Below are 24633 nucleotides of genomic sequence, written 5' to 3'. Positions count from 1 at the left end.
TATAGAATTTCATTTTATCTTTTTTATCAACTTCTTAGCTATTCTTCTATTTTCTTTTTGTAGTTGCATTAGGGCTTACTACATATAACTTTAATTTATCACTTTTCAACCAATCTATAAAGTACTGTTTTATATATAAATGGGAAACTTAGAACACCATACTTCCATTTCTCCTTTCCTATCTTACATATACTTCTATATTTCTGATTCTCTGCTTTCCTTTGTTTAGATCCATATTCCCATCTAGTATCTTTTTCTTTCAATTTACAGAACTTTCTCCAACATTTCTTACACTGTAAACAGGGCTAGCTTCCTGAGCATATAACCACTGTACTTGTACAGGACTCTACTCTTTAAATCCTGTGGGATTTTGTGTTCCATAATAGCTATCTTGAAATTCTTAATAATTTTATACTGGAGTGTGTGTTTTAATTGGTGAAATCCTTTGAAACAATGGACTGCACCAGGGGCTTAGAGCCTCCATCCACACATGCTCTGCCTCCTGCCAGCTCCCCAGAGTGGGTTTTCAGCTTCATCCCAGCCCTCTGGCATACCTGGCTTCGCCTGGTCCCCCCCTCCCTGCCTGTACTCTACAGTCACTGCTACTGTGCCCTGGGTATGTGAGGAGGGGAGACTGGGTGTGCATGCCCCGTGATGTCTAGCATGGTAGCTACAAGGTGTATCTGGTAGACAGCCAGGTAGAAGCTTTGGCTTTGCAGAGGGATGCCTCTTGTCTGTACCTGCTCCAGATACTGACCATGTTCTGGGCAGAGATTTAAGGATCTGTGGAGGTCGCTGGGCTTGGTGGCGCACACCTGTAATCCATTACTCGGGACCCAGAGGCAGGAGGATCACTGCAAGTTAGAGGCCAGCCTAGGCTACATAGTGAGTTCAAGGCCAGCCTGAACCACATGGTGAGACCTTGTCTGAAACAAAACAAGACAAAACAAAAAAATCTGTGGAGGTCATCTGTCTGTGTCGTGGGTTGGAGCAGCAGGTCTGTGGGATGGGAAGACACCCCTGCCTGGACTTCCAGATCCCTTCCCAGCCTAAGGATCATCATGTTGATTAGGCAGTGAGCAGAGGGGGACTTCAGTAACCATTAGACCCAAGTGATCACATGCATGTTCTGCATCACAGGGTTGGGCTCCTGGGTTCCTGTTAGTATATGCACTCACCCCCAAATTATCCCCAGACCTGGGAACACTCTCTGGGCTGGCTTCATGCCTGGGAGGGCCTTCTCTCCTTTGTTTCTCTCCTCAGTGTGACTTACATTTGTCTCTCCTGGCAGATTAAAGCACCCATTAGGAGAAGCCAAATATGAATTGTTTACTTTCAGGGATTTCTTCATAGAAGTTAAGTGCTTTGAAACTTGCATTTAAAATGGCCATGGCACAATATTCTATAGATGAATGGTAAAATTCAGGCAGTGGGCTGGGGATTTAGCTCAGTGGTGCGGCCGCCTGCCTCACAAGCAGAAGGTCCTGAGTTCGATCCCCAGTACCAAAATAAAACAAAACAAAACAAAAATTCAGGTTAATATAAAACTTTTACAACATTAAATAGCAAATAAAAACACATGGTAAGTTGAAAAAGACTGGTGGGGAGCTTTCTGTGTATCTTTAAAGGCACATTTCCTGTCTTTTGAACAAGAAGCTTCATATTTTCAGTTTGCACTTGGACCCACAAATTACGTCACTGGCACTGAGTCCAGGCCTTCTGTTGACAAATTCTCAGTTTTTAAATGGAAAGTGCCGTTATGTCAGCTTCATTTTGAAGGATGTGTCTAGAATTCTCCATTCACAGTATTTTTTCCTTAGCACTTTAAAAATTCTCCTTTTGGGGGGGGTTATCTTGTTTTTCCTTGTATGAAGTTATCCCTCCCCCATGGCTATTTCTTAAGACTTTTCTGTTTTATCACTATTTTTAAACAACAAAGTTATGGTTTTTTGTGTGTGGCTTTCCTTGCATTTATCCTATTTTGGGATTTGTTAAACCTCTTAGATCTCTGAATTCAGTAGAGCTTTCATCAAATTTAGAAAAATTTCATCCATTATTACTTGAAATATTTGTCATCCTCACTTTTGGGACTCCGTATGTAAGGTATGGTCGGTCCCATGCAGGCTCTTTGTTATTTTTGTTTTAATCTTTTCTTCTTTCTGTGCTTCAGGGGTTTTTCTGATTTGATTTTTATACTTTCTGTTGCTACTTATTCAACTTCATTTGTCATTTCTTCTGAAATATCTAAAATCTGCTGTTCAGCTCATCCAGTGAATTTTTCACATTAGTGTATTTTTAGGTTCTGGACATTTAATTTGTTGTCTTTTATAATTTCCATTTCTCTACTTACTATGTTTTCTTTTAAATTTATAAATACATTTATAATAGCTGACTTGAAGTTCTTGTCTGTCAACTTAGTCATGTCTGTCATTTTCATTTTGGGTTTTATTTCTATTGACTGATTTTTCTGCTGTTTATGAGTGTCATTTTCTTTGTGTGTTTAGTAGTTTTGATTGAATCTGGTCATTGTAAATGTTCTATTATTGAGTGTCTGACTTTAGTTGTCTTTGTTTGAAGATTTTTCAGTTTCTGTTTTTGTGAGTACTTAACTTACTTATGAGTCAACTTAGTCCTTGTTAAGGTACCACTAAAGTAACCTTTGTTCAAGAGCTGGTTAGTTCTCCTGGTAAGCCATGACCTTCATACCTTCATGATGTCTCTACTGCTCTACTGCAATATCTAGATATTCAGCAAGGTCATTTCTCTCTGTGTCTCTGTCTCTGTCTCTGTCTCTGTCTCTGTCTCTGTCTCTCTCTCTCTCTCTCTCTCACTGTCTCGGCTTGAACCCAGAGCCTTCACACTTAGCTACATACCCAGCCCTTTTTATTTATTTATTTTAAATTTTGACACAATCTCACTAAGCCACCCAAGCTGTGCTCAAACCTGCAGTCCTGCCTCAGCCTCCCAGAGTGCTGGGATCCCAGGCATGTGCCACCACACCCAGCTCTATTGTTGAAATATGAATGTTTTCCAAACCTAACAACTCCCCTACAGTTGTTCTTTCCTCATCAGCTGTTTGTTGAGCCTTGAGAAGTATTATCCTGGGTTGAATGTGTTTCACACTTGTAATCCTAGAACTTGGGAGGCTGAGGCAGGAGAATTGCCTAGAGTTCAAGGCCAGCCTGGGTTACATGGTGAGTTCAAGGCCAGCCTGAGCTATAGCGAGTCCCTGTCTCAAAAAAAGAAAAAATTATACCCTGGTCATTTGCAGCTTAGTATTTTGCCAAAGCTTCAAGGGCATCCTGTGAAATTTCCTGTAGCTTTTCTCTGTGTTGCTCCCCACTTTCTGTTACTCTCCCCTGGAAATTTCCATTCGCTTCAGCCCTTTGTCCAAACTCCAGTCTGTCCTCAACTCTGTAAGATTGCTGTATTCTGTATGAGTTCTCCCCATCACTGCTGCTTTCTAGAAAGAACCACCAGAGAAAAAGCTAGAGCTTGCTTTGTTTGTCTCTCCCGTTTCAGGGACCACAGCCCTGTGTGTCTGTCATTCAGTATCTGAAAGCACTTACTTATGTATTTGTCTAGCTTTGTAGTTATTTACTTGGAAGGCTCATCTAGTCCATTTACTTCATCTTAGCCAGAAGTGAGAGGCTTCCAGGTCCTTTTCATTAATTTTCTTTTTAATTGAAGTAAAATTTACATACCATAAATTAGCCATTTTGCCCCTTCATAGTTTTGTAAATTAGGTTTTAGCATATTCCAAATTCTTCTAAATTATTGTGTCAGATTCTTTTTTTTTTTTTGGTACCAGGGATCGAACTTGGGTCCTTGCGCTTGTCGGGGCAGGTGGCAGAACCACTGAGCTAAATCCCCAGCCTGGCATGTTCTATTTTCTTATTTCTACTTCTTTGTCCTCCTGAGAAACGGAATGACTACTGCTATCTCTTTGCCGAGAGACTGTCTATTGTGGTTATGTGTGCTCCGCTTTGGTTTTTTTGTTGTTGTTGTTATTTTTTGCTTTTTTTGGTAACAGAGATTGAACTCAGGACCTTGCGCTTGCGAGATCGGGGCGGGGGGGGGGGCACTGAGCTAAATCCCCGGCCCCTCCACCTTGTTTTTTTGTGAGTCCTCCCTGCCTTCTTTAGTATTTAATAGCTGGAGAGGTCTTTGGCGCATGCACATGTGTGTGCGTGTGGTGTTAAGAGGAGAAACAATAATTTTTAAAATTTTTATTTTTATTACTATAGGTTTGCAGTACACAATGATTACATTCATGGTGGGGGTTGATACATTTACATAACACATCTTAATTCTGTTATGTCTCCTTTCCATCCCCTCTCCCTCCATCTCTTGGTCCGCTTCCCCTTTGCAAAACAAAACAGTTTTTTTAAATTGTGGAAGTTCTTCAATGTTCTCAGCCTCTTGTTTCATTTAGAACTGTTCAAACAAATTTGAAAAACCAGCCTGTAGGGACAGATACATTTATGATAAGTTGGCTAAATTTAGGGAGATTTCAGAAGATCCAGGACTTGAAAACCGGCCAGCACTTAGGAAGTAGAATGTCCCCCATAGCGGAAATCAAAGCATGAAATAGGGTTGTGGGGAATGGGGTTTGAAGGCTCTCACAGGCTAGGAGCGGCATGGGGCAGGAGGTTCTGGGGACCAAGGTGTCTCAGGACATAATTAGGTTAAAGTGACAAACATGAAGTGGTGGTAGCTTTTGTTTGGCAAATGATAGTTATTTTTTGTATAGGACCTTATCACAACCTATATGTGACAATAGACATGCCATTTTATAAAGGGAATAAATTAATTTGGCAAAAATTAGAACAGTGAAATCAACTTTTTTTTTTTGGTACCGGGGATTGACCTTGTGCTTGCGAGACAGGCGGTAGAACCATTGAGCTAAATCCCCGGCCCTTCAACTTTAAGACAGATTTTCTGTATTAGCAATACAGTCATAGATGTGGTTAAAATGCACTAAATATTTTTATTTTTGAAATCGTTTGTTTTATGAAAGCTGCAACATGTCAGAACACATTGAGCACAAGCAGAATTTGTCTTTATAATACCTGCTTATGTTAGGAGTATTTTAAATGTTGCTATGCTACTCTGTTACCACTGACACATGTACACATTTCTGCTTGTGTGAGAATTCCATAGATTTAGCTATTTGTTGCCAAAAGTTTTCAAGTTAAAAAAAAATTTTTGTAGTCCTTGCACTTTCTATCCTTTTAAAAAATCTCAATTTGACCCATTCACACTTAAAATCATGCTAACCAAGGAAGAGCATTAACAAGGACAGAAACCTCTAGGAGCCTCCCAGGAGCCACAGAAAACAACTCTTCTTATCTGTAGTGAAGACAGATAGACACCCTGAAATCTCCCTATCAACATCAGAAGCAGGAAAAGATTTTATAATCAATATCAGCTGTTTAAATTTTCATAGTCTGTATATTAGTCTTTTATCAAGAGTTCTGTGGGGGCTTGGTAATGTTATGGATTTTCCTACCCATATGACATTAATTTCTTTCTCAAGGTTTTTTAGGATCATTTTCTTTGCATCAGACCATCAGCAGAATTTATTTGCTGGCAAAGCTGGTTTTTCTCCAAAGTTATGGCAATGATTTAAGTAACAGAAGTCCTGAAGAGACTTTGTTGTGCCAAGAATAAGTTGGGTGTGCATATGTGTGTGTTGTGTGTATATCAGTTTCGGTCAGCTGTACTGACAAGAGCTGTGTTAAGATATTTTCCTGCATGTTAATCAAGGCCACACAGACAAAGCTCAAGGAAGGATGACCCCCTACCTCAGGAAGTTTTGAATCAGTTGCTATTTATAACCAGTATACAGTAGAACTTGAGAGCAAGTCTTTGCTCATATGGTAGGAAAAGCTTTTTTTGCTAAATTTCATATTTGAAGAAACAGCTTATGGGTCTGACTGAATAAAGCCTCTATGTGAAAGGAAGAAATGTGACAGTGACTGTAAGTATTTTTGCATATTCAGGTCAAGGATGTGCTCGCGAGATGTAGGAATTTCGGTCACTGACAAAATAGCTATTTTATTTTTTAAATTTTTTTTAATTCTTTTTTTTTTTTTTTTTTTTTGGTACCGGGGATTGAACTTGGGTCCTTGTGCTTGCAAGACAAACGACAGAACCACTGAGCTAAATCCCCAGCCTCAACAAATGGATTCTTTTTTTTTTTTTTGTATTGGGGATTGAACTCGGGTCCTTGCACTTTCGAGGCAGGCGGCAGAACCACTGAGCTAAATCCCCACAAAATAGCTATTTTATTTTGAAGAAATGATAGTTAATGGGCCCCTTGGTTTCTCTTTAGCATGTTGTCTGTAATCCTAAGATGCTAATAGTAGAGTTGAAATAAGGATATGTGATAGACTAATAGTATCTGTCAACACAAGTTAATTATCTTCCTGTTGGTATGTTTGTAAACTAACTGCTTCTTGCTGTGTATGTGTACATGAACTTTTTGATTAGTCAATGTATTTCTATCTGTTTGTGCTTTTTATTTCTATCTATGTATTGGCCCTTTTTGTTGTTGTTGTTGTTGTTGTTGTTGTTTGGTACCAGGGATCGAACTAGCGTCCTTGCCATTGGCCCTTTTTTGATTAAGAGAAAGTTTCATAAGTAATTGGTTTATTATAAGCTGGATGTGGTGGTGCACATCTGTAATCCCAGCACTAGGGGCTGAGGCAGAGGATCATGGAGAGTTCAAGGCTAGCCTGAACTACATAGCAAGACTCTGTCTCAAAAACAAACAACTAAACAAACAAAAATAATTTGTTTATTACAAAATAGTGTTGTATACTGCTGTAGCTAATTCTTATAAACCCTCATTCTACTTAACCTTAGGATTATATATGGCAGAATATTAAACCTGACAATTTGAAAAATGTCACAAGTATTATTTTCTCAGTATTATTATAGCACTCTCTTAGGACTGCCTTTATGGAGTTGAACTACAGGCATATTTTAACTTCTGCAATGTAAATAAATTGTTTCAGGATAAGTACGCAGTGTTTTCAGTGAGATTTAAATAAAGGAATTATAAACCCTGTTAACATTTTGTCTCATTTTAATAGGATTATTCAAGATAAAGTTGCAGCCATTTTCAATGAGGATCAATGATCAAAATTGTTGTTTTTAAAAAGACATTTCCAAGTTAAACATGAAAGAAAGGTAGTGGAATCATTTCACTTCCGACAGGATAAAGTGTACAGTATTTCACCATCCCTTGTAATGGAACCTTTATAAGATTCATCGCTTGTCATGCACCCAACTGGGAACATGGATGTTGGTTTTTCTCGTTCTGCTGTTCAGACACTGTCAAGAAGCCACTGCAAAAACATCAAACAAAAAATTTCTCAGTGGGAAAGAAGGACTAATGGTACATCTAATCCAGATAAGTGGCATCCAAAGGACTTTGGAGTGAGGTACAACTGTCACCAAGAGATTCTTCCTCAGAAAACTCCTATTGCTGAGGGAAAGAACAAAAAGTCGGGAGTAACCAACTCTCAAAATGTGGGTTTAGATATGAACAAAATCCATGATCTAAGTGAGGATGAAGATGAGAAACATGAATATTATGATACAGGCATATTTAAAAATGAATCAGAATCCAATTGGGTATGTTCAAAGGTCAAACAGACAGAAAGCTGGAAAGAAGTTGTGTTAGGTCAAGAGACTTCATTACCTCAAGGAAACTTTTATACCTCACAAATATTGTGGAAGAAAATAGAAGCACTTCCCCCAGATAAAGTCATAAATTTGGCTTTGGAACATTGTGGCCCTTCAGAAAAAAAACTGAATTGTAGCATTCTAAATAGTTCATATGGAATAACCAAGAGCTTAGAAAATATTTACTCTGAACCTGAGGGTCAAGAATGTGGACCTTCTATAAATCCTTTGCCAAAACCACGTAGGACATTCAGATACTTATCTGAATCTGGTGTTATGCCATATAAAGAAAGAAACTGTGACAAAAAATTCTGTGAAAATAATTCTTGTGCAGAATCTACTTTGGCCTCTTCTCAGGAACCTGAACCAAAGAAATATGGTGGAAAAATTAGAGGGAGATCTAAAAGGTATGTTTTCATCTTATACAAAATGATTTGTAAGTATTTTCTTTTTCCTTTCAAATCAATTCTAATTTCCTACATCCGTTTACAGCCCTAATTTGAACATACTGACGTTGTCTAACATGGAGGGAAAATAAAAAGTAAAAAGTAGAAGTATAGGTAATATTTACAACAATCTGATAACAGAGCATCAAAAAGCCTTCCGATTTGTATCTTTTTTTTTCAAGACAGGGTCTTGTTAGGCTGGCCTTTATAACCAAGGCTGGCCTGGAACCTGCAGTAATCTTCTTCCTTCAGCCTCCCAAGTGCTAGGATTACAGGTGTTTGCCACTATACCCAACTTTCAATTTGTTTTTTTGTTTTTTGTTTTTTGATACCAGGGATCGAACTCCGGTCCTTGCTTAGTGGCAAAACCACTGAGCTAAATCCCTGGCCTCGACTTTGAATTTGTATCTTTAATAATTTGTAGGGTCAGATATGGTGGCATAATGCCTGTAATCCCAGCCCTCAAGGTGCTGAGGTAGGAGGATTGTGAGTTCGAGGCACAAGACCCTGTCTACAAAAACAAATCAAGAGGGGAGGGCAAGGTGTTACATGCCTGTAATCCCAGCACTTGGGAGGCTGAGGCAGAAGGTTTACTGCGAGTTTGAGGCCAGCCTGGGCTACAGAGTGAGCTCAAGGCCAGCTTGAACTATATAGTGAGACCCTGTATTTTAAAAAATGGATTTGTCCACTTTTAATTAAGGAGTTATCTTAGTAAAAGAACCTAGTGAAGAACATGAATATGATTGGTTAAAATCCTTCCATTTTGTCATGTGCATAGAGGCCACCAGTGTAGTTTATTCTTGTTTTTTGGTACCGGGGATCGAACTTGGGACCTTGCGCTTTCGAGGCAGGTGGCAGAACCACTGAGCTAAATCCCTGGCAATTCTTACATCTTTGATGAAAACACCATTGTGATTTTGCACTCAAGTTCTTTGCTTTTCAATTTCTGTTTAAAGATCAGTGTTTTGAAAGATATAACATTAAAATGTATCTCCTTTTCTAAGGAAATCCTTTGAATTTGAGGATATTCAGCACTTTCGAAATCGGAATTCACGGAAGATTCATGAAGAACTTGGGAGAAATTCTGGTTCAGCACTTTATTATACACAATCGGAGGATAATATCTATGAAGACATCATATGTAGGTTTACACAACTTTGCAATTAAATTTAATGAATGTGTATTTAATGATGCCTTTAATTATAGGATTGTATTTTCTTTTATAACCAAATATATCTTGGTCTATATTTGTCTTTGTAATATGGATACCTTTGGTGTACAAATTTTTTCATTCTGTAATGAATTTTACAGCGAGTGCAATGGACTACTCAGTTCAAAAGTAAATGTTTACAGTATAGTATTTTGAAAATTATTTTAGCTTGTTTCAACACCTGAGTGATTTGTAAACTTAAAGTTTCATTGATTGATCTTAAGTACCACATCCCTTGGGCTGGGGACTTAGCTCAGTGGCACCACACCTGCCTTGCAAGCACAAGGTCCTGAGTTCAATCCCTGATACAAAAAAACCCCAAAAACCCCCAAGAACACATTCCTGCACCAGTGAAGAATAAGAAACTGGAATATAATGGTTTTTAAATTTCTTTTGCTAGGTGCAGAATTTCCATTTAATTATGTTCCTCTAAGCAGTTTTTGTTATTTTTCAAGTTCCCACCAAAGAAAATCCATATGAAGATATTCCAGTGCAGCCTTTGCCCTTGTGGAGATCCCCTTCAGCATGGAAGTTGCCACCCCCTAAAAGTGCTTTCAAAACACCCAAGGTACAGCTAGAGCATTAACTGTTTATGTTGTATCCAGAAAAGTTAAGATGATTTAATTGGGGCCAAAACTAAGAGGCACTATTATGTAAGTTTTATTGTTGGTGGTTTTTTTAAGGCAATACATAGGTTTTTTTTCTTTGCCTTGTTTTGTTATCATTTTAACACCTCAAAACAGTTGATATAAGTGCCTTTAGATAGGCTGTGAACTTTTCAGTTTACTATAGTTCCCACTATACCTTATTAGTCTCACATCAGCCTGTGACCTAAATTATTTGCCTGGTCCCTGAAAATATTGAAACCCCTGCATTGAGTTATGAAGATTATGAGCTGTTGTTCTCTGGGAAGTTGATTACATTATAGGAGAACTTTGAATTCTAAAACTGAGAAGCTACTTTACCAGTGGTGAGAAAGAAATTATGGTATCCCCATTTGAGATTATTTTAAAGAAAAGATAAATATTTTCCTGGGATAGCTTTGACTTTGCATGAAAACACAGGTGTTGACTAGATAATCTTACCTTTACCGTACATCTCCTCCTATTCTGGCTTCCTCACAAACCACAGTTCCTTCACCGGAAGACTATAGAACTGAAGAACTCGCAAACTTATTTACGGTCAAAGCTTATGAAGGATACCACTTTGCCTGTCACTTTAACTGAATGGAAACTTTTCCGAGCTGGAGAAGTTGCAAACAGAAAAAGGAGAAATCTTCCAAGGGTGAGGAGTTCAGTACTTTCTTCTTTTCTTATTTCAATAGTTCTATACATGAGAATAAATAAAAATTAAACCAAAATAAATAATAGATTATAAGTGACTTACTGGAATTAAAAGATGTGGAAAACAGCCTTAAGTTGTTTTTTTTAAGCAGAACATTTATTGGTACATCTGGGAATTTGTACCTGTACATGATATATCTTGGTTCTTTTTTTCCCATTCTCTTCCTTTCCCTTCGACCCCTCTTCCCACAGCCTTAAGTTTTAAGCTTTTGGTTATACAAAAAAAATGCACAAATGGCTTTTGCCATGTTTTCTTTATTGATTTGGAAAATTGATATTACAGGGAAAGCTTCACTTCAATTACCTTAGCTCAAAGTTAGCTGTCTGTTTTAAAGAAGCACCAGAGAGCCGGGGATTTAGCTCAGTGGTTCCGCCGCCTGCTGCACAAGTGCAAGGACCCGAGTTCTTTCCCTGGTACCAAAAAAAAAAAAGAAGAAGAAGAAGCACCAAAATCTCATAAGAGGGACATTCTGTCAAGCCAGTTTCAATGTTGTTCCCACTTTTATGCCAAAGTGACTTTAGTTTTATGCCTGAATTTACAGATTTTCAGTAGTGACAAAGTACAGTATACAGTATATTTGGGGCAAAACTTTCCATTCAGAGAAGGAAAAAAATAAGTTGAACTGTTACTTGGAACTAAAAACTTACCAGCAATCATATAATATAACTTACTTCTCCCTCAAGGGAAAAAGGCAGTAAAGGCTAAGGCTGTACATCATCCCAACTAGAACAACTGCAACCCAGAAGAAGGAACTGAGATTACCTGTAGACAGATATATTTTCTTTTAGGAGAGACACCTAAGAAATTATGTGTAAATAGTCAATTTGTACTTTAATTCAGGGTGTTTTCAAGATTGACAAAATACTATGCAGATAATGTGCAGCAGTAAAGTCAAATCATTTAAATATTCTTTTCTTAATACCAGCTGAATTAGCTGTGTGTATTCATTTAGCACACAATTGTTATACCTGATTTTAACATTAAGCAAAAGTCACAGTTGTTTCTTGGCGTAGTGACTATTCTATGGTTCCTTGGGAAATACTCTGCTCCACAATTAAATTCTTCCTGTTTCCTGCCCTCCCTGTTTAAAAATCAAAGGTTTGAAAACCTGCCAGCCCCCAGCAGTAGCATCCTCCTTCGGTAGATCACACTGCCACAGCAAACCAGCTTCCCACAGACCGTGTGTTCTTCAGAGGAAGAACACAGACACCTAAGGGACTGCATTAAGATTCTTAAAATTTTAAAATGGCATTAGCAAATATTTACTCATTGTGCATTGTAGAGTTAAATGAGGTCCAAGGAGATTTTACAGTGCTTTCAATTTCATGCCTCAGTATTTTTTGTACTGTAAATCTTGAGGACTCAAAGCTTATTCTCTTTCTGATAATAGGTGATATGCTCCCACTTTTCCTTTTCTAGAATTTTTCCAAAGGGTTTTTTTTTTTTTTTTTTTTTTTAAAACAGAATGAAAGAAAATGGTGATGAACTCTTTGACTGTTGGGCAGGAGCAAGTGGTTATCATTTCAGATTAAGTCCTTTTATGATGTCCCATGTGCAGTCTCGCTCTGGAGTATTTTCAAGAACAGTATTTCATAAGAAAATAAGTTTTTATTTATTTCCCCTCTGATGACTGTAAAAATTGCTTTCATGGTTTGAAAATCACTGATCTAATCTATTGGCCTCTTTCCCACCCTTCCTTTCTTTTCCTTCTTTGGAAGCCTGTGTGGGATTGTTAGCTGGAGTATATTCCCTTATGTTTTATATTGTTTGTATCAAGTGTGTATAGCAGTGTGGCTTCTGTCATTTCTTAGAGTATTCTACTGTATTTCGTTGTTGTTTTGGTACTGGGGATCGAACTTGGGACCTTGCACTTGTGAGGCAGGCAGTGGAACCACTGAGCTAAATCCCTGGCCTGCTTTTTTTTTTTTTAATTATGCTATTTTTAAGTTGGCTGTGGTAGTGCATGCTTGTATTCCCAGCAGTAGGGAGGTTATGGCAGGAAGATGGTGAGTTTGAGGCCACTCTGGACTAAACAGTGAAACCCTGTCTCAAAACATAACAAAACAAAGCTGCATATCTTTCCTATAGCCCATAAAATACTCTTTTATTTTAGAGTCTTGTTTTTTGTAATGATAATATTTAAGATCATTGTCAGCTGGGAGTGGTGGTACACACCTGTAATTCCAGCCCTTGGGAGGCTGAGGTAGGAGGATTGCTGAGTTTGAGGCCACCCTGGGGTACATAGTGAGTTTAAGGCCAGCCTGAACTACGTAGCAAGACTTTATCTCAAAAAAGAAAAAAGGAGAAGGAGAAGAAAAGGAGAAAGATCATTGGTAACTTTTCTCCTGAATCCAGCTACAAAAATATTTCAAGAGAACAAACTCATCCAGAAATATAGGAATAATCTGCATATTAGATGCACATGTTTCTCCCATGTTTTTTCTGGCACTGGACTGATTCACAGCCTGTTGATTGCCAGGATTGCTAGAGAAACAAGAACAAACAAAGAAAAAAAGAACATTTTTTTCTCAAGCAAATTTGTTGATTATCATCTAATATAATGATCTTAACAGGTATAATGCTAGGCATTAAGTGTGTTAAATTAGGATTAATACTTTAAAAAAGTATGGACTCTTAAGGTAAAAAGTACACATGTAATAACTATTCCTTATTCTAAAAGTACCTGATGTTGGCTGTAATTCTTTTTTGGGGGGTGGTACCGGGTATCGAACTGGGGTCCTTGCGCTTGCGCAGCAGGCGGCGAAGCCACTGAGCTAAATCCCTGGCCTGTAATTCTTTTTTACCCCAACCTAGTTTGTGTCTCTAGCTCTGTTTTTGTCTTTTTCTCAGATGCACACACACAAACACATACACCGCTTTCCCAGCAGCCAAGAAAGAATTCTAAGTAATTCTTGTTAGGGAGAAATATATATATATAACAATTTAAAAAACAGATGTGGATGTGGTAGTGTATGCCTGTAATTCCTGGACCCTGGGAAGGTGAGGCAGGATTGAAAGTTTGAGCCCAGCCTGGGCAACCTAGTGACTTAGCAAGACCCTGTCTTAAATAAAAAATGGGCTGAGAATGTAGCTCGGTGCAAAGGCCCTAGGCTCAGTCACCAGTACTGCCCCCAAAATTATTAATTAATTTTAAAAATGAGTAGAAGGGTATAAAGGCATGCTTTGTACTTGAGCATATTTGAGAGTCTCCTATTTTTATGATATATTTCTGAAATAAATTGTAATGTTTGTACTCTCAGTAGCAAAGTGTATTTTATTTGGCTGAGACTTCACTTTGGGAGGCTAAGGTGGAATGATCACAAGTCTGAGACCAGACTGGGGACCGTAGTGACTTAAGTGAGACCCTCTCTCAAACAATAAGAGCTGAGTGTGGTGGCACATACCTGTAATCCTAGCACTTAGGCCTCAGCAGGAGGATTGCTGTGTGTTCAAGGCCAGCCTAGGCTACATAGTGAGTTCAAGACCAGCCTAAACTATGTAGTGAGGCCCTGTCTCAAGAAAATTAAACAATTTTTTAAAAAAGGGCTGAGGGGCTGCAGATGTAGCTTAGTGCAAAGGCTCTGGCTTCCATCCCCAGTACCTCAAAAATGAAACAACAACAATACTTCCTAGGTGTGATTATCTTCTTTTTGGAAGAATTCCTGGGAGCAGAAATAACTGAGCCTCACCCTGTCCTCCAAGTGAATGAATGAATGTTCCCCTTCCTACTCTGGACAAGCAAAAACTTACATTTAATGATGGCTCGGGCACTGTCGGAAGTGTGGTAGCCACCTTGCCTGCATGTTGTGGCGTGGGACAGGGAACCCCCTGAGGAGCTGTGCTGGGCTCATCCAGAAAGGGGTCGCCTTGCCCGTCTTACAACGGACTTGGCATTTTGTCTGTTTGTGTGGGGTCTCCTTATAGTTCAGGCTGGCAATGAACTGGACTTGGTATTTCAACAGTATGTCATCTAGAGATCATCATTTTAAATTTTAAATTGAAAGAAGTAACAGTTTTTATTTATAAAATACATCTTTTCTCTAAATTAGAATCACTAATTTAAGTCATCAAGCTGCAAACCATGTGTTGGTTTTAACTTGTATTTTCCTGGTCTTCTTTCAGCTTGTATTGAAAATAGATGACGTATTTCAGTCTAAGCGAGGAAAGAAGAAGGTAAAGTTACACCCTTACACTGGAAAGGAAGTACCTCCTTCAAAAGGTAAGAACTGTGATTGTTCCAGCTACCTACGGATATCAGCATTTGAGAGGAGAATCATTGTAAAATTTAATATCTGATGTATATTACAATTTTTGGTTTACTTTCCTGTCTGTCCTACCTGAGTATGTTCTGACAACTTACTATCTGAAAATAAAATCCTCTGTTTTAACTTAGACTCTTTATTCTTATTCTAAGGACTGGATCCAATCTCAGCACCACAGCAACAACAAAATCAACTTGTCACTCTTTTTAATGTGAGCTTTCAGATTTTTCAAAGGCACTTTAAAAAATATATTTCAATCTTCTCTTTTGGGGAAGAAATTTTTAGTTAGTGCTGACCATGTCTCATGTCCAGCCTAAATTCACAGGCAGAAGCTGAGTCCAAGGAGAAAGGGTACTTTTGCACTGTAGCTCCACAAAGTCAGATGATTTTCTGTCACCAACAGTGACTCTCAGTTTTTCTCATAAATCTTGATTTTTTTTTTTTTTGGCAGTTCACTACCTCTTCTCCATGTGTTTCCTTCTCAACAAGGATATTATCAGACGAGATCAGGCATGTTAAGGGTGGTATGGTCATAGACAACAAGGATATTATCAGAGGTTTTTAAATTTTGTATAATTCAGAACTAGACCTAGAAAATGAAATCTATACAATGTATATTGTCTTGGATTCTTCCTGATTCATTATTTCTAACTTTCTAAATAATCCTGTGTGACAGATGATATTGTCACTGTTCTCTAGATAAGGAAATTAACTATAAATTGCTAATCATGTAAAATATCAAGACACTGGGGCAAGGACAAGTGCTTGCAAAACATCATTTCCCCGAATTAACAGCACTCTTATTTGTGTGCATGTAGTATGGATTAGCATTTTAGTAAATTTGGCTGTAAGAAAAGTTTTGTTTTGAGACAGAGTCTTGCTGTGTTGCCTAGGCTTGCCTTGAACTCCTAGGCTCAAGTGATTCTCCTGCCTCAGCCTCCTAAGTAGCTGGATCTGTAGGCTCATGCTACCACACCTGGCTTAAGACAAGTTTTTGAAGAGACAAATCCTTTTAAAAAACAAAACAAAAAAACTATACCATTGTTGAAAAGGGAAGAAAAAGACTTCAGTTACCCAAATAGGCAACTTCTAGTACCAAGAAAGAAAAAAAGAGTAGTCCCTACTTTGTAGCTCTTCCCTGAAAGTTTTTTCCCTCTGTGTGTAACTCGGAGAAAATAACCAATCTACCTAGTCTTTGTGCCCAACTCCTCCAAGTAATCAGAGGAGTTTTTCTCATGCCTGAGGATATCCTGACTCTATCATCACAGTTCTGATTTCATTTTCTTCCTTAAGTTCTGTCTGTTTTTTTGGGGGGTTACCAGGGATCGAACTCAGAACTTTCCGATTGCGAAGCTGGCGGCGGCACCACTAAGCTAAATCCCTGGCCCCTGTCTGTTTATTAACAATGCTTAACAGAATAGACGATCAAATAAGCCTACCCTGTCAGTACATGCTACAGGTTCCTGAGTATATTCGAACATAAACATTTCTTAACTTTCAGTTTGCAAGTGTTACAGAATGATTTATCACCCTTATTCAATTCTGTCTGTCTGTATTTATTGATTGATTCATTCATTAATTGATTGTTTTCCGAGACAGGGTTAAGTTCAGTCTGGTCTTGAACTCACTATGTAGCCCAGACTGGCCTCAAACTCACAGCAATCCTCCTGCCCCAGTGCTGGGATTACAGATATTCTTCAGTGGCCCTGGCTCCTCTCTTGATATTTCATAAGCTCCTAAGAGATACCTGGTGCTAAGGATACAAATACTTTTTATACCCAAGTAGTCACATTATTCAGACTGTGTATGCCCTCCTTTTTCACAAAGCTTTCTTTCAGTATCAGTACATAGAGATTCTCATAGCTATACTGTATTTCATTATATAAAAGTTAAAATTTTTTATTGAGCCTGGGGATATAGCTCAATGAAGCCCTCAGTTCAATTCCAGACTTCAAAAAAAAATGTTTTTTATTTAGCTCGTTGCTTTTATCATTTTGATATTCAAGTTGTGTGGGGGTGAAGATATACATATAATATCTTCAAACAGTATCGTAATATGTATTCTTCTACTTGCATCTTTTGTATATTTGCAGGAATGTCTTTATAAAACAAGTTCCCAGTAGTAGACTGACTTGATCAAAGAACGTACAAATTTAAAAGTTTTTATAGCTGCTGCTCAGTTTCTCCAGATTGTAACAGTTTATGTTTCTAGGAGTAGCATTTGAATATGCTTTTCCTATAATCTTTACCAATACTGTTTAATTAAAGATTCTTATTTTCTGTTAATATCATGGTTGAAAGCTATGTATCTTATTCTTTTAATTTGCTTCTTTCATTATGAATTTGGGCAGTTTTTGTTTTTATCAGAAATGTATAGGACCAGGGATTTAGCTCAGTGGCACTGTGCCTGCCTTGCAAGCAGAAGGGTCCTGAGTTCAATCCCTGGTGACAAAAAAGAAATGTACAGTCATTGTATGAATTGTCTATACCTACTCTTGTTCCTTTCATCTGTTGTGTATTCTTTTTCATCTAGATTTGTAACAGCTGTGTACATATTAAGACACTTTGTCTTATAGCTGCAGTATGTTTACAAACAACGACTTTCCCTTTCTTTGCATTTTTCTTATTTTGCTTTGATTTCTCAGACTTAATCTAGAAATTTTTTTTCCTAGTACCAGGAATCAAACTCATGACCTTGTGCTTTCGCGGCAGGCACGGTGCCACTGAGCTAAACCTCCAGCCTGAAATTTTAAAAAATTTATTCAGAAAGCTTGTTTTTAGCCAAGCATAGTGGCCCACATCAGTAATTCCTGCACTCTAGAAAGCTGAAGTAGAAGGATTGAAAATTTGAGCTCAACCTGAGCAATTTACCAAGATCCTTTCTCAATAATAATAAAAAGGATTGGGAATGCAGCTCAGTGAGAAGGCCCTGGGCTCAATCCCTAGTACCAAACAAACAAAACCAATGTGGTTTGGTTTTATTTTATCTTATTTTATTTTACAGATTGAACCTAAGCCCTTGTGTATACTGGGCAAGTGCTTTACCACCGAGCCCCCCCCACCCCCATTTTGAGACAGGGTCTCTTTATGTAGTTCAGGCTAACTTTGAACCCACTATGTAGCCCAGGCTGGTCTCAAACTCACAGCGATCCTCCTGCCTCAGCTTTCCAAGTGATGGGGTTGCAGGCATGTACCACCACACTCAGCTTCCATCCCTTTCTTTCTTTTTTTTTTTTTTGGTACTGGGGATCAAACTCAGGACCTTGTGCCTCCAAGGCAGGTGGCGGAACCACTGAGCTAAATCCCTGGCCCCCATCCCTTTCATTAAACTTTTTTTTTTCTTGGTAAATTGTGTGCCCAGAATTATGATACAAAACACTCCCTTGTTGGCTGGGGATATTACTTAGTGGTGGAGAACATGCTTAGCATTTGCAAGGCCCTGGGTTCAGTCCAAGCACCAGAAAAACAAACAAAACTCAACAGTTCCTTGTGAAAACAACATAGACCTTTATTCTCAGGATACTTAAAATGTGATTTTGGAAAATAAGAACAGAACAAATCAGTATTAGAACTACAAGAATTCAGAGTAAAGGAAAGATCAGTATGGGCTTATGGCTAGGTATAGGTATCATAGAAGAGATAGAACGATACTTTGTAAAATTCTTTTGGTGGCGCACACCTGCAATCCCAGCACTCTAGGAAGCTGAGGCCGGAAGATTGCAAGTTTGAGTCCACCCTGGGCAATTTAGCAACTTAGTTAGACCCTGTCTCAAAATAAAAAGGGCGAAGGCCCTGCATTCAATCCCAGTACCACAAAACAAACAAACTTATGGTACCCTCTTTCTCAAAGCTGTAGTCAGGTTGGTGTTCAGGTTTTTGTTTAGCAGCTTAATATCCTACCTTTAATACTTTATTTAGGAATATTACAGGCAAGATTTGAATGTAAAATAGAATCTAATCTTTACTAAACTTCATAAAACTAGTCTAAAAGGTGGTTAATTCCTAGAATTAAGGATCAGAGGAGAGCTGAGCAGGGAGGTAGAATGTGGAAAGAAGATGTAATGGGCAGTTTCTTTTCTGAGTCGTTTGTTTGTTTGTTTGTTTGTTTAAGACAGGGTCTTGCTATGTAATTCAGGCTGGCCCTGAACTTACTATGTAGCCCAGGATGGCTTCAAACTCATGGCAGTCTTCCTCCCTCAGCCTCCCTAGTGCTGGGATCACAAGCATGTGCCACCATGCCCAGCTCTTCTGAATCTTTTCTGTGGGTCACTTTCCAAGGCTTCAGTTACTAGTGGTAAACTGAACTTGAAAGTATTAAATGGAAAGTCAGAAAAATATTCATCAATTTTAAATTGGGCCGAATTCTAAGTAGTATGGTGAAATCTTGAGCTGTTCTGTTCCTTCTTGCTCAGGACATGAATCTTCCCTCTGTCCAACTCTCTGCCACTGAGCTGATATATATATATATATACACACACACACACACACTACCCACTTATTATACTAGTATAGCAGCCATCTGGGGTATCAGATCAACTGTCACTGTCTCACAGTGTTCATGTTCAAGTTATCCTTACATAGTGGCCTAATGACACGGCACAATGCTTACATCTTTCCCCTCACTTTCGCATAGGCACTGGGTCACCTTACATCATCACAAGAAGAAGGGTAAGGACGGCACAGTAAGATATTTTCAGAGAGAGACCATATTTACATAACTTATTATATTGTCATAATTGTATATATTGTTTTTAATCTATCTAATTTTTATAAATTAAATTTTCCTATAGGTATGTGTAAGTATAAGAAAAAAATATATATATGGTTCAGTACTATTCACAGTTCCAGGCATCTACTGGGGATCTTGGAATATATCCCCTGCAGATAAGAACAGTTGTATTCGCCCGTGTTCTCTTTTGACAACTGCTCTAACTTGACATAAAGAAATGGCTTGGCATCTTACTGTTCCTTATCCCTAGTCCCTGGGCTGTGGAGGATTTACTTTGTGCTCATCCTCGGGTACCTCCTACTGTGGGACAATATAAATGGAAGCTCTTCCTGTTTTTGTAGGTGAAACCAGTGGGAATGAAAGTGATGGCGAGTATCTGCCAAAGAGTAAGTGAGTCAGTGCGGCTGCTCCCTTTCTCGTGATGTTCCTGGTTATGGGTGGGGTGGCGCCTGCCATTGTGATTAAGCCTGTTTTTCCCCACAAGAAGTTTCATTCTGTAGGTCATTTCTTCATTTTCTGAACCTGTTGAGATCTGGGAAACTAAATAGTACACCAGTGCTTGTTTGACAGAATTTAAAATCTCTAGTGGATGGGGGCCAACTGGTATGGTTCTTAGGGTGGAATGTTCTGCAGCACAGAGCTGCATGTCCAGACACATACGCTTTGGGGCAACCCAACAGAGCATGTGAATTACTCTCTGAGACAAATACTTACCACCTAATATCTGATTTTCATAGTAAGTCAAGTATAATTATTAAGTGACTTTGATATCTTTGGCTTTGAAAAAGGAGACATTTAGTAAAAAAAAAAAAGAAAGAAAAGAAAAAAGAAACATTTAGGTACTAGGTATGTAGCTCAGTGAGAGAGTGATTGCCTACCATGTGCAAAGCCCTAGGGCCGGGGATTTAGCTCAGTGGTTTCACTGCCTGCTGCCCAAGCGCAAGAACCAGAGTTCGATCCCCAGTACCAAAAAAAAACAAAAACAAAAACAACCAAGCAAAGCCCTGAGTTCCATCCCCAGCACTGGGGAAAAAAGTAAGAGAAGAAAGGAAATTCTACCTTTTTTTTGGTGGGGGGTGGTACTGGCGATCAAACTCGGGTCCTTGCGCTTGTGAGGCAAGTGACAGAACCACTGAGCTAAATCCCCGGCCCAATGTTACCTATTTTTATTCATAGGTGGTTATATTCCAGTGTATTGTGCTGTCTACTCTGTTAGAATATGCATTTCTGGCTTTACATCTCCAGGCACTTCACAGTGCTCTGTATCTTCATCTAGTGAATTGTCACAGCAAGTTATTACTTTCTGTTTCAATCCTTGACCTACTAATGCATAGAAGAGTAGGAGACATGAATTGTCAATGCTGAGTCCAGGAAGTTCCAAATCTGATACTCTGTAATCTTATGATTAATAGTCTTGTGCTTCCTCCACTGGCCTGAGTTGCTTAAGATGTTTAATTCAGTAGCCTGACTGTCGAAGATGAAACTTAAAGCACCATCAGGTTCAGCCTTGATATGTGTGGGTGACTTAATTTAGTGTTGTTGCTAATCAGAAACAGGACGTAAAATTGTCTTGACTTGAGCTTAGCCCTTTGGGGTAACTAAAGCTTTGCCCAGAGCACTAAATGTCCTGGATAATTCTAGGGAGCCATTCCTCATTGTATTTTTAAAGTATTTTTAGTATTTTGATCCATAATTAAATTGTTTTGAGGAAGAATGCATCATATCCCAAAAAGAAAAGAACATAAGATGAGTCTTCTGGTCAGTGACTCAGAATGACACATAAGCAAATCTCTGAAACACTTAAACTTCTTATACCATTTCCCTAGTAAAGAATACTCCAAATTGTTTGGAATTTAGAGATAAATAGGAATAGCAGATAGATGCTATTCCATTTGGGGAGGTATTGCCATGTACTATTTTTTTGTTTGTTTGTTTTTGCCATGTACTATTTAAATAGCATGTTTCCATGGTTTGATTCTTCTAATAGTCTGTTAATAGATATCTTCTTCCACTTCACTTTCCTCATGAGTTTAGCACAATATATTGATATAATCATATATCCATTATTTGTAAAATTTGCCAAGGAGAGAAAGGAAAAGGACAGTGTAAAGATAGTTTTTGCTGGGCTGGGGATTTAGCTCAGTGGTTTCGCTACCTGCTGCGCAAGTGCAAGGACCTGAGTTCGATCCCTGGTACCAAAAACAAAACAAAACAAAAAAAACAAAGATAGTTTTTGCTTTTTTATCAAACTCATCCCTTTCTCTAGAGACTCAGTTCGTTTTTCAAATTCTGACCTCTCCCGTGATTTCATGGCATTCCCAGCAGAGGTATCTATTGTTAGTCCAGTGCATTTGGCAGACCTATTAATGTGTCCTGTTGTGCTGGCATGAAAGGCAGGACAGCATTGAGTGTGTGTTGGGCATACATGGTGTATCATTTGGGACATAAAATCCTGATACCACTGCTAGTTGGGGGAGGATTGAGCCTGGGCATTTGTGAGGACCTGCACTTGTCCCCTGAGTGCGTCACAGCCCAAACAGGTAAGTGTGTGAGGCGGATACTGTTAGTCAGTGTTCATTCAGCAGTGACTGTGTGAAGATTACTCTTGTCTGGGTCATGACCTGTAGGGCTCGAGGAAGCCAGTACCATGGGGGAAATCCTTGCTCTGTGACCTCATTACAGATCGCCACAAGCGCTTAGCACAACTGCAGCAGCCTTCCAAGAGGAATCCTCACTACCAGACCTTGGAGCGGGATCTTATTGAACTGCAAGAGCAGCAGTTGTTTGAACTTTTTGTGGTGGTGTCTCTGCAGAAGCAGCCGTCAGGAATAAGCTACACTCCCCAGGTCATACAGCAGTTCCCTAGCAAGGTGGGTTCCAAGAAGGTGTCTGTGTGCTGTGTATGTTTATTTTCTCTCTTTTTATTTATTGTTATCTCAACAAACTTTGACCCGTACTGTACTCATAGGATCTGGTTAATGACTTTAATGACATCTTAGGTTAGACATAAGCTGACCCAAAATGGAGAGGAAGAACAAGCTCATTCCTCAAGTGAGTTTTATAGTTTCGGCTGTACCATTTAATAATCTTTAGCAAGTTACAAAGTCTCAATTTTCTCATCCTTAGGGGAAAAAATAAATGGTAGAGTAAGGTAATGGTTTATATCATGGACTCTGAAACAGCACTCTGCATTTGCCTCTTATTAGCATTGGGACTTTGAGCAGTTACTTAACCTTTCTGTGTCTTAGTTGCTTCATTTGTATAATGAGGGTAATCATAATAGTATCTATCTCTTTGAACTGTAGGAAAGTTCATACAGGCTAAATGTATATAAGGCGCTTAGAACAATTCTGGCATATAGTAAACTCTGTATAATGCTATCCATTATTGTAAGGATTTAATTAGATAATATATGTAAAGTGCCTAATGCAGTTTCCTGACACAGTGTATGTACTTGATAAATGGTAGCTGTTAATTATTATTAACCCTGTTACTTTGCTCTACCTTTTTCAAAAACTCATTCATTTAAGCAAATATTAAAATGCCTACTGTTTGCAGGGATTAGACCATAGGAGTATGACTGAAAAAGGAGTTTCTTTTTATTTGTTTGTTTGTTTTTGACACAGGATCTTGCTAAGGAGCTCAGGCTGGCCTTGCACTCACTATATAGCTGAGGCTGACCTATTCCTCTTGCCTTAGCCTCCCTGATGCTGGAATTACAGGCGTGTGCCACTACACCCAGCAAAAATTTTCTCTTTTTTTGGTATTGGGAATCGAACTCCGGACCTTGCACTTTGTGAGGCAGGTGGTGGCACCACTGAGCTAAATCCCCGGCCAAAAAACATTTTCTTAAACTCTCACTGAGCTTACTGAATCTGTGAGCAAATTCAGCCCACCAACATGTGGGTTTTTCTTTTCCTTTCCTTTTGTTTTGTTGTTTAGATAGTGTTTTATAAAAAATAATATCAATAATTATTGTTTCTAATAATTATTATTTAAAAGCCTTAATTTAGGGTCGGGACATAGCTCAACTGTGTAGCACCTGCCTGTCAGGTAAGAGGCCCTTAGTTCAGTTTCCAGTACCAAAAAAAAGTCTTAATTTGGGCTGGGGATTTAGCTCAGTGGTGCCATTGCCTGCCTCGCAAGTGGAAGATCCTGAGTTTGGTCCTCGGTACCCCCCAAGAAAGTCTTAATTTCAGGGGCTGTGGATATAGCTAATGTACAAGGTCATGGGTTGGATCCCCAACACTGCCAAAAAACAAATCAAATTTCACACATCATCCTTTTCCTGAGAAACTGGAAAGACTACCAATACTTAGCTCACATTCCTGAGTGTCAGGAATTTGCTGATGCTGTGTAAAGATGAGGACTTCATGGGCCAGTGCAGTTGCATCATTAAGAAGGGCCCTATGTAGGGCTGGGGATTTAGCTCAGTGGTTTTGCTGCCTGCTGCACAAGCGCAAGGACCCAAATTCAATCCCCAGTACCAAAAATAAATAAATAAATAAATAAAAATTACTGTTTATTGGGGCCGGGGATTTAGCTCAGTGGTTTCGCTGCCTGCTGCACAAGCACAAGGACCCAAGTTCGATCCCCGGTACTAAAAAAAAAAAAAAAAAAAAAAAAAAGAAGGGCCCTATTCTTGAGGTTTAATGCTTTGTGGTCACCATCTTGAAATGCTTAATAATTTTATCTTTGAGTTTGTGTTTTATAATTGAAGTCCTATGGGACAGCTGGGCTTCAATCAAGTTGCAGTTCATGTATAGTCTCACATCCTGCTGCTCACTGGGATGGGTTTGCTAGTTTTCATGGTTCCCTCAGCCCAGTCTGGCTTTCTTTTCATCTCCCAGAATAACTGCTGCCACTTTCTGTACCTGGCAGGGGCTTGGGCACTGACAAGAGAAGCTTGAGCTCAGGCAAGCACTGCCCCATAGTGTCTTCAGGCAG

The 24633-nt window shown here is 38.8% G+C and overlaps 1 protein-coding gene across 3 annotated transcripts in view; it reads left to right on the top strand.

Moving 5' to 3' along the window:
- Dennd2c (DENN domain containing 2C) overlaps positions 1-24633 on the top strand; it is a 90733-nt gene that overhangs the window by 44281 nt on the left and 21819 nt on the right. For 2 of the 3 annotated variants that reach the window (XM_087213279.1, XM_087213281.1), the window contains exons 2-8: positions 7101-8102; positions 9146-9282; positions 9807-9919; positions 10483-10635; positions 14818-14914; positions 20028-20072; positions 22369-22556. In XM_087213279.1, coding sequence (XP_087069405.1) covers positions 7288-8102; positions 9146-9282; positions 9807-9919; positions 10483-10635; positions 14818-14914; positions 20028-20072; positions 22369-22556 — 1548 coding nt within the window. In that variant the 5' untranslated portion in view covers positions 7101-7287. The remainder of the gene's footprint in view (positions 1-7100; positions 8103-9145; positions 9283-9806; positions 9920-10482; positions 10636-14817; positions 14915-20027; positions 20073-22368; positions 22557-24633) is intronic. The other variant, XM_087213280.1, reaches the window with a different exon arrangement.

This window comes from Heterocephalus glaber, unplaced genomic scaffold (genome assembly GCF_053883595.1).
Source record: "Heterocephalus glaber isolate CG9 unplaced genomic scaffold, H.glaber_assembly_v1.0 deba00001442, whole genome shotgun sequence".
Taxonomy (NCBI): Eukaryota; Metazoa; Chordata; class Mammalia; order Rodentia; family Bathyergidae; genus Heterocephalus; species Heterocephalus glaber.
The sequence above is the reverse complement of the archived record's forward strand: the minus strand, read 5'-3'. Positions and strand labels throughout refer to the sequence as shown.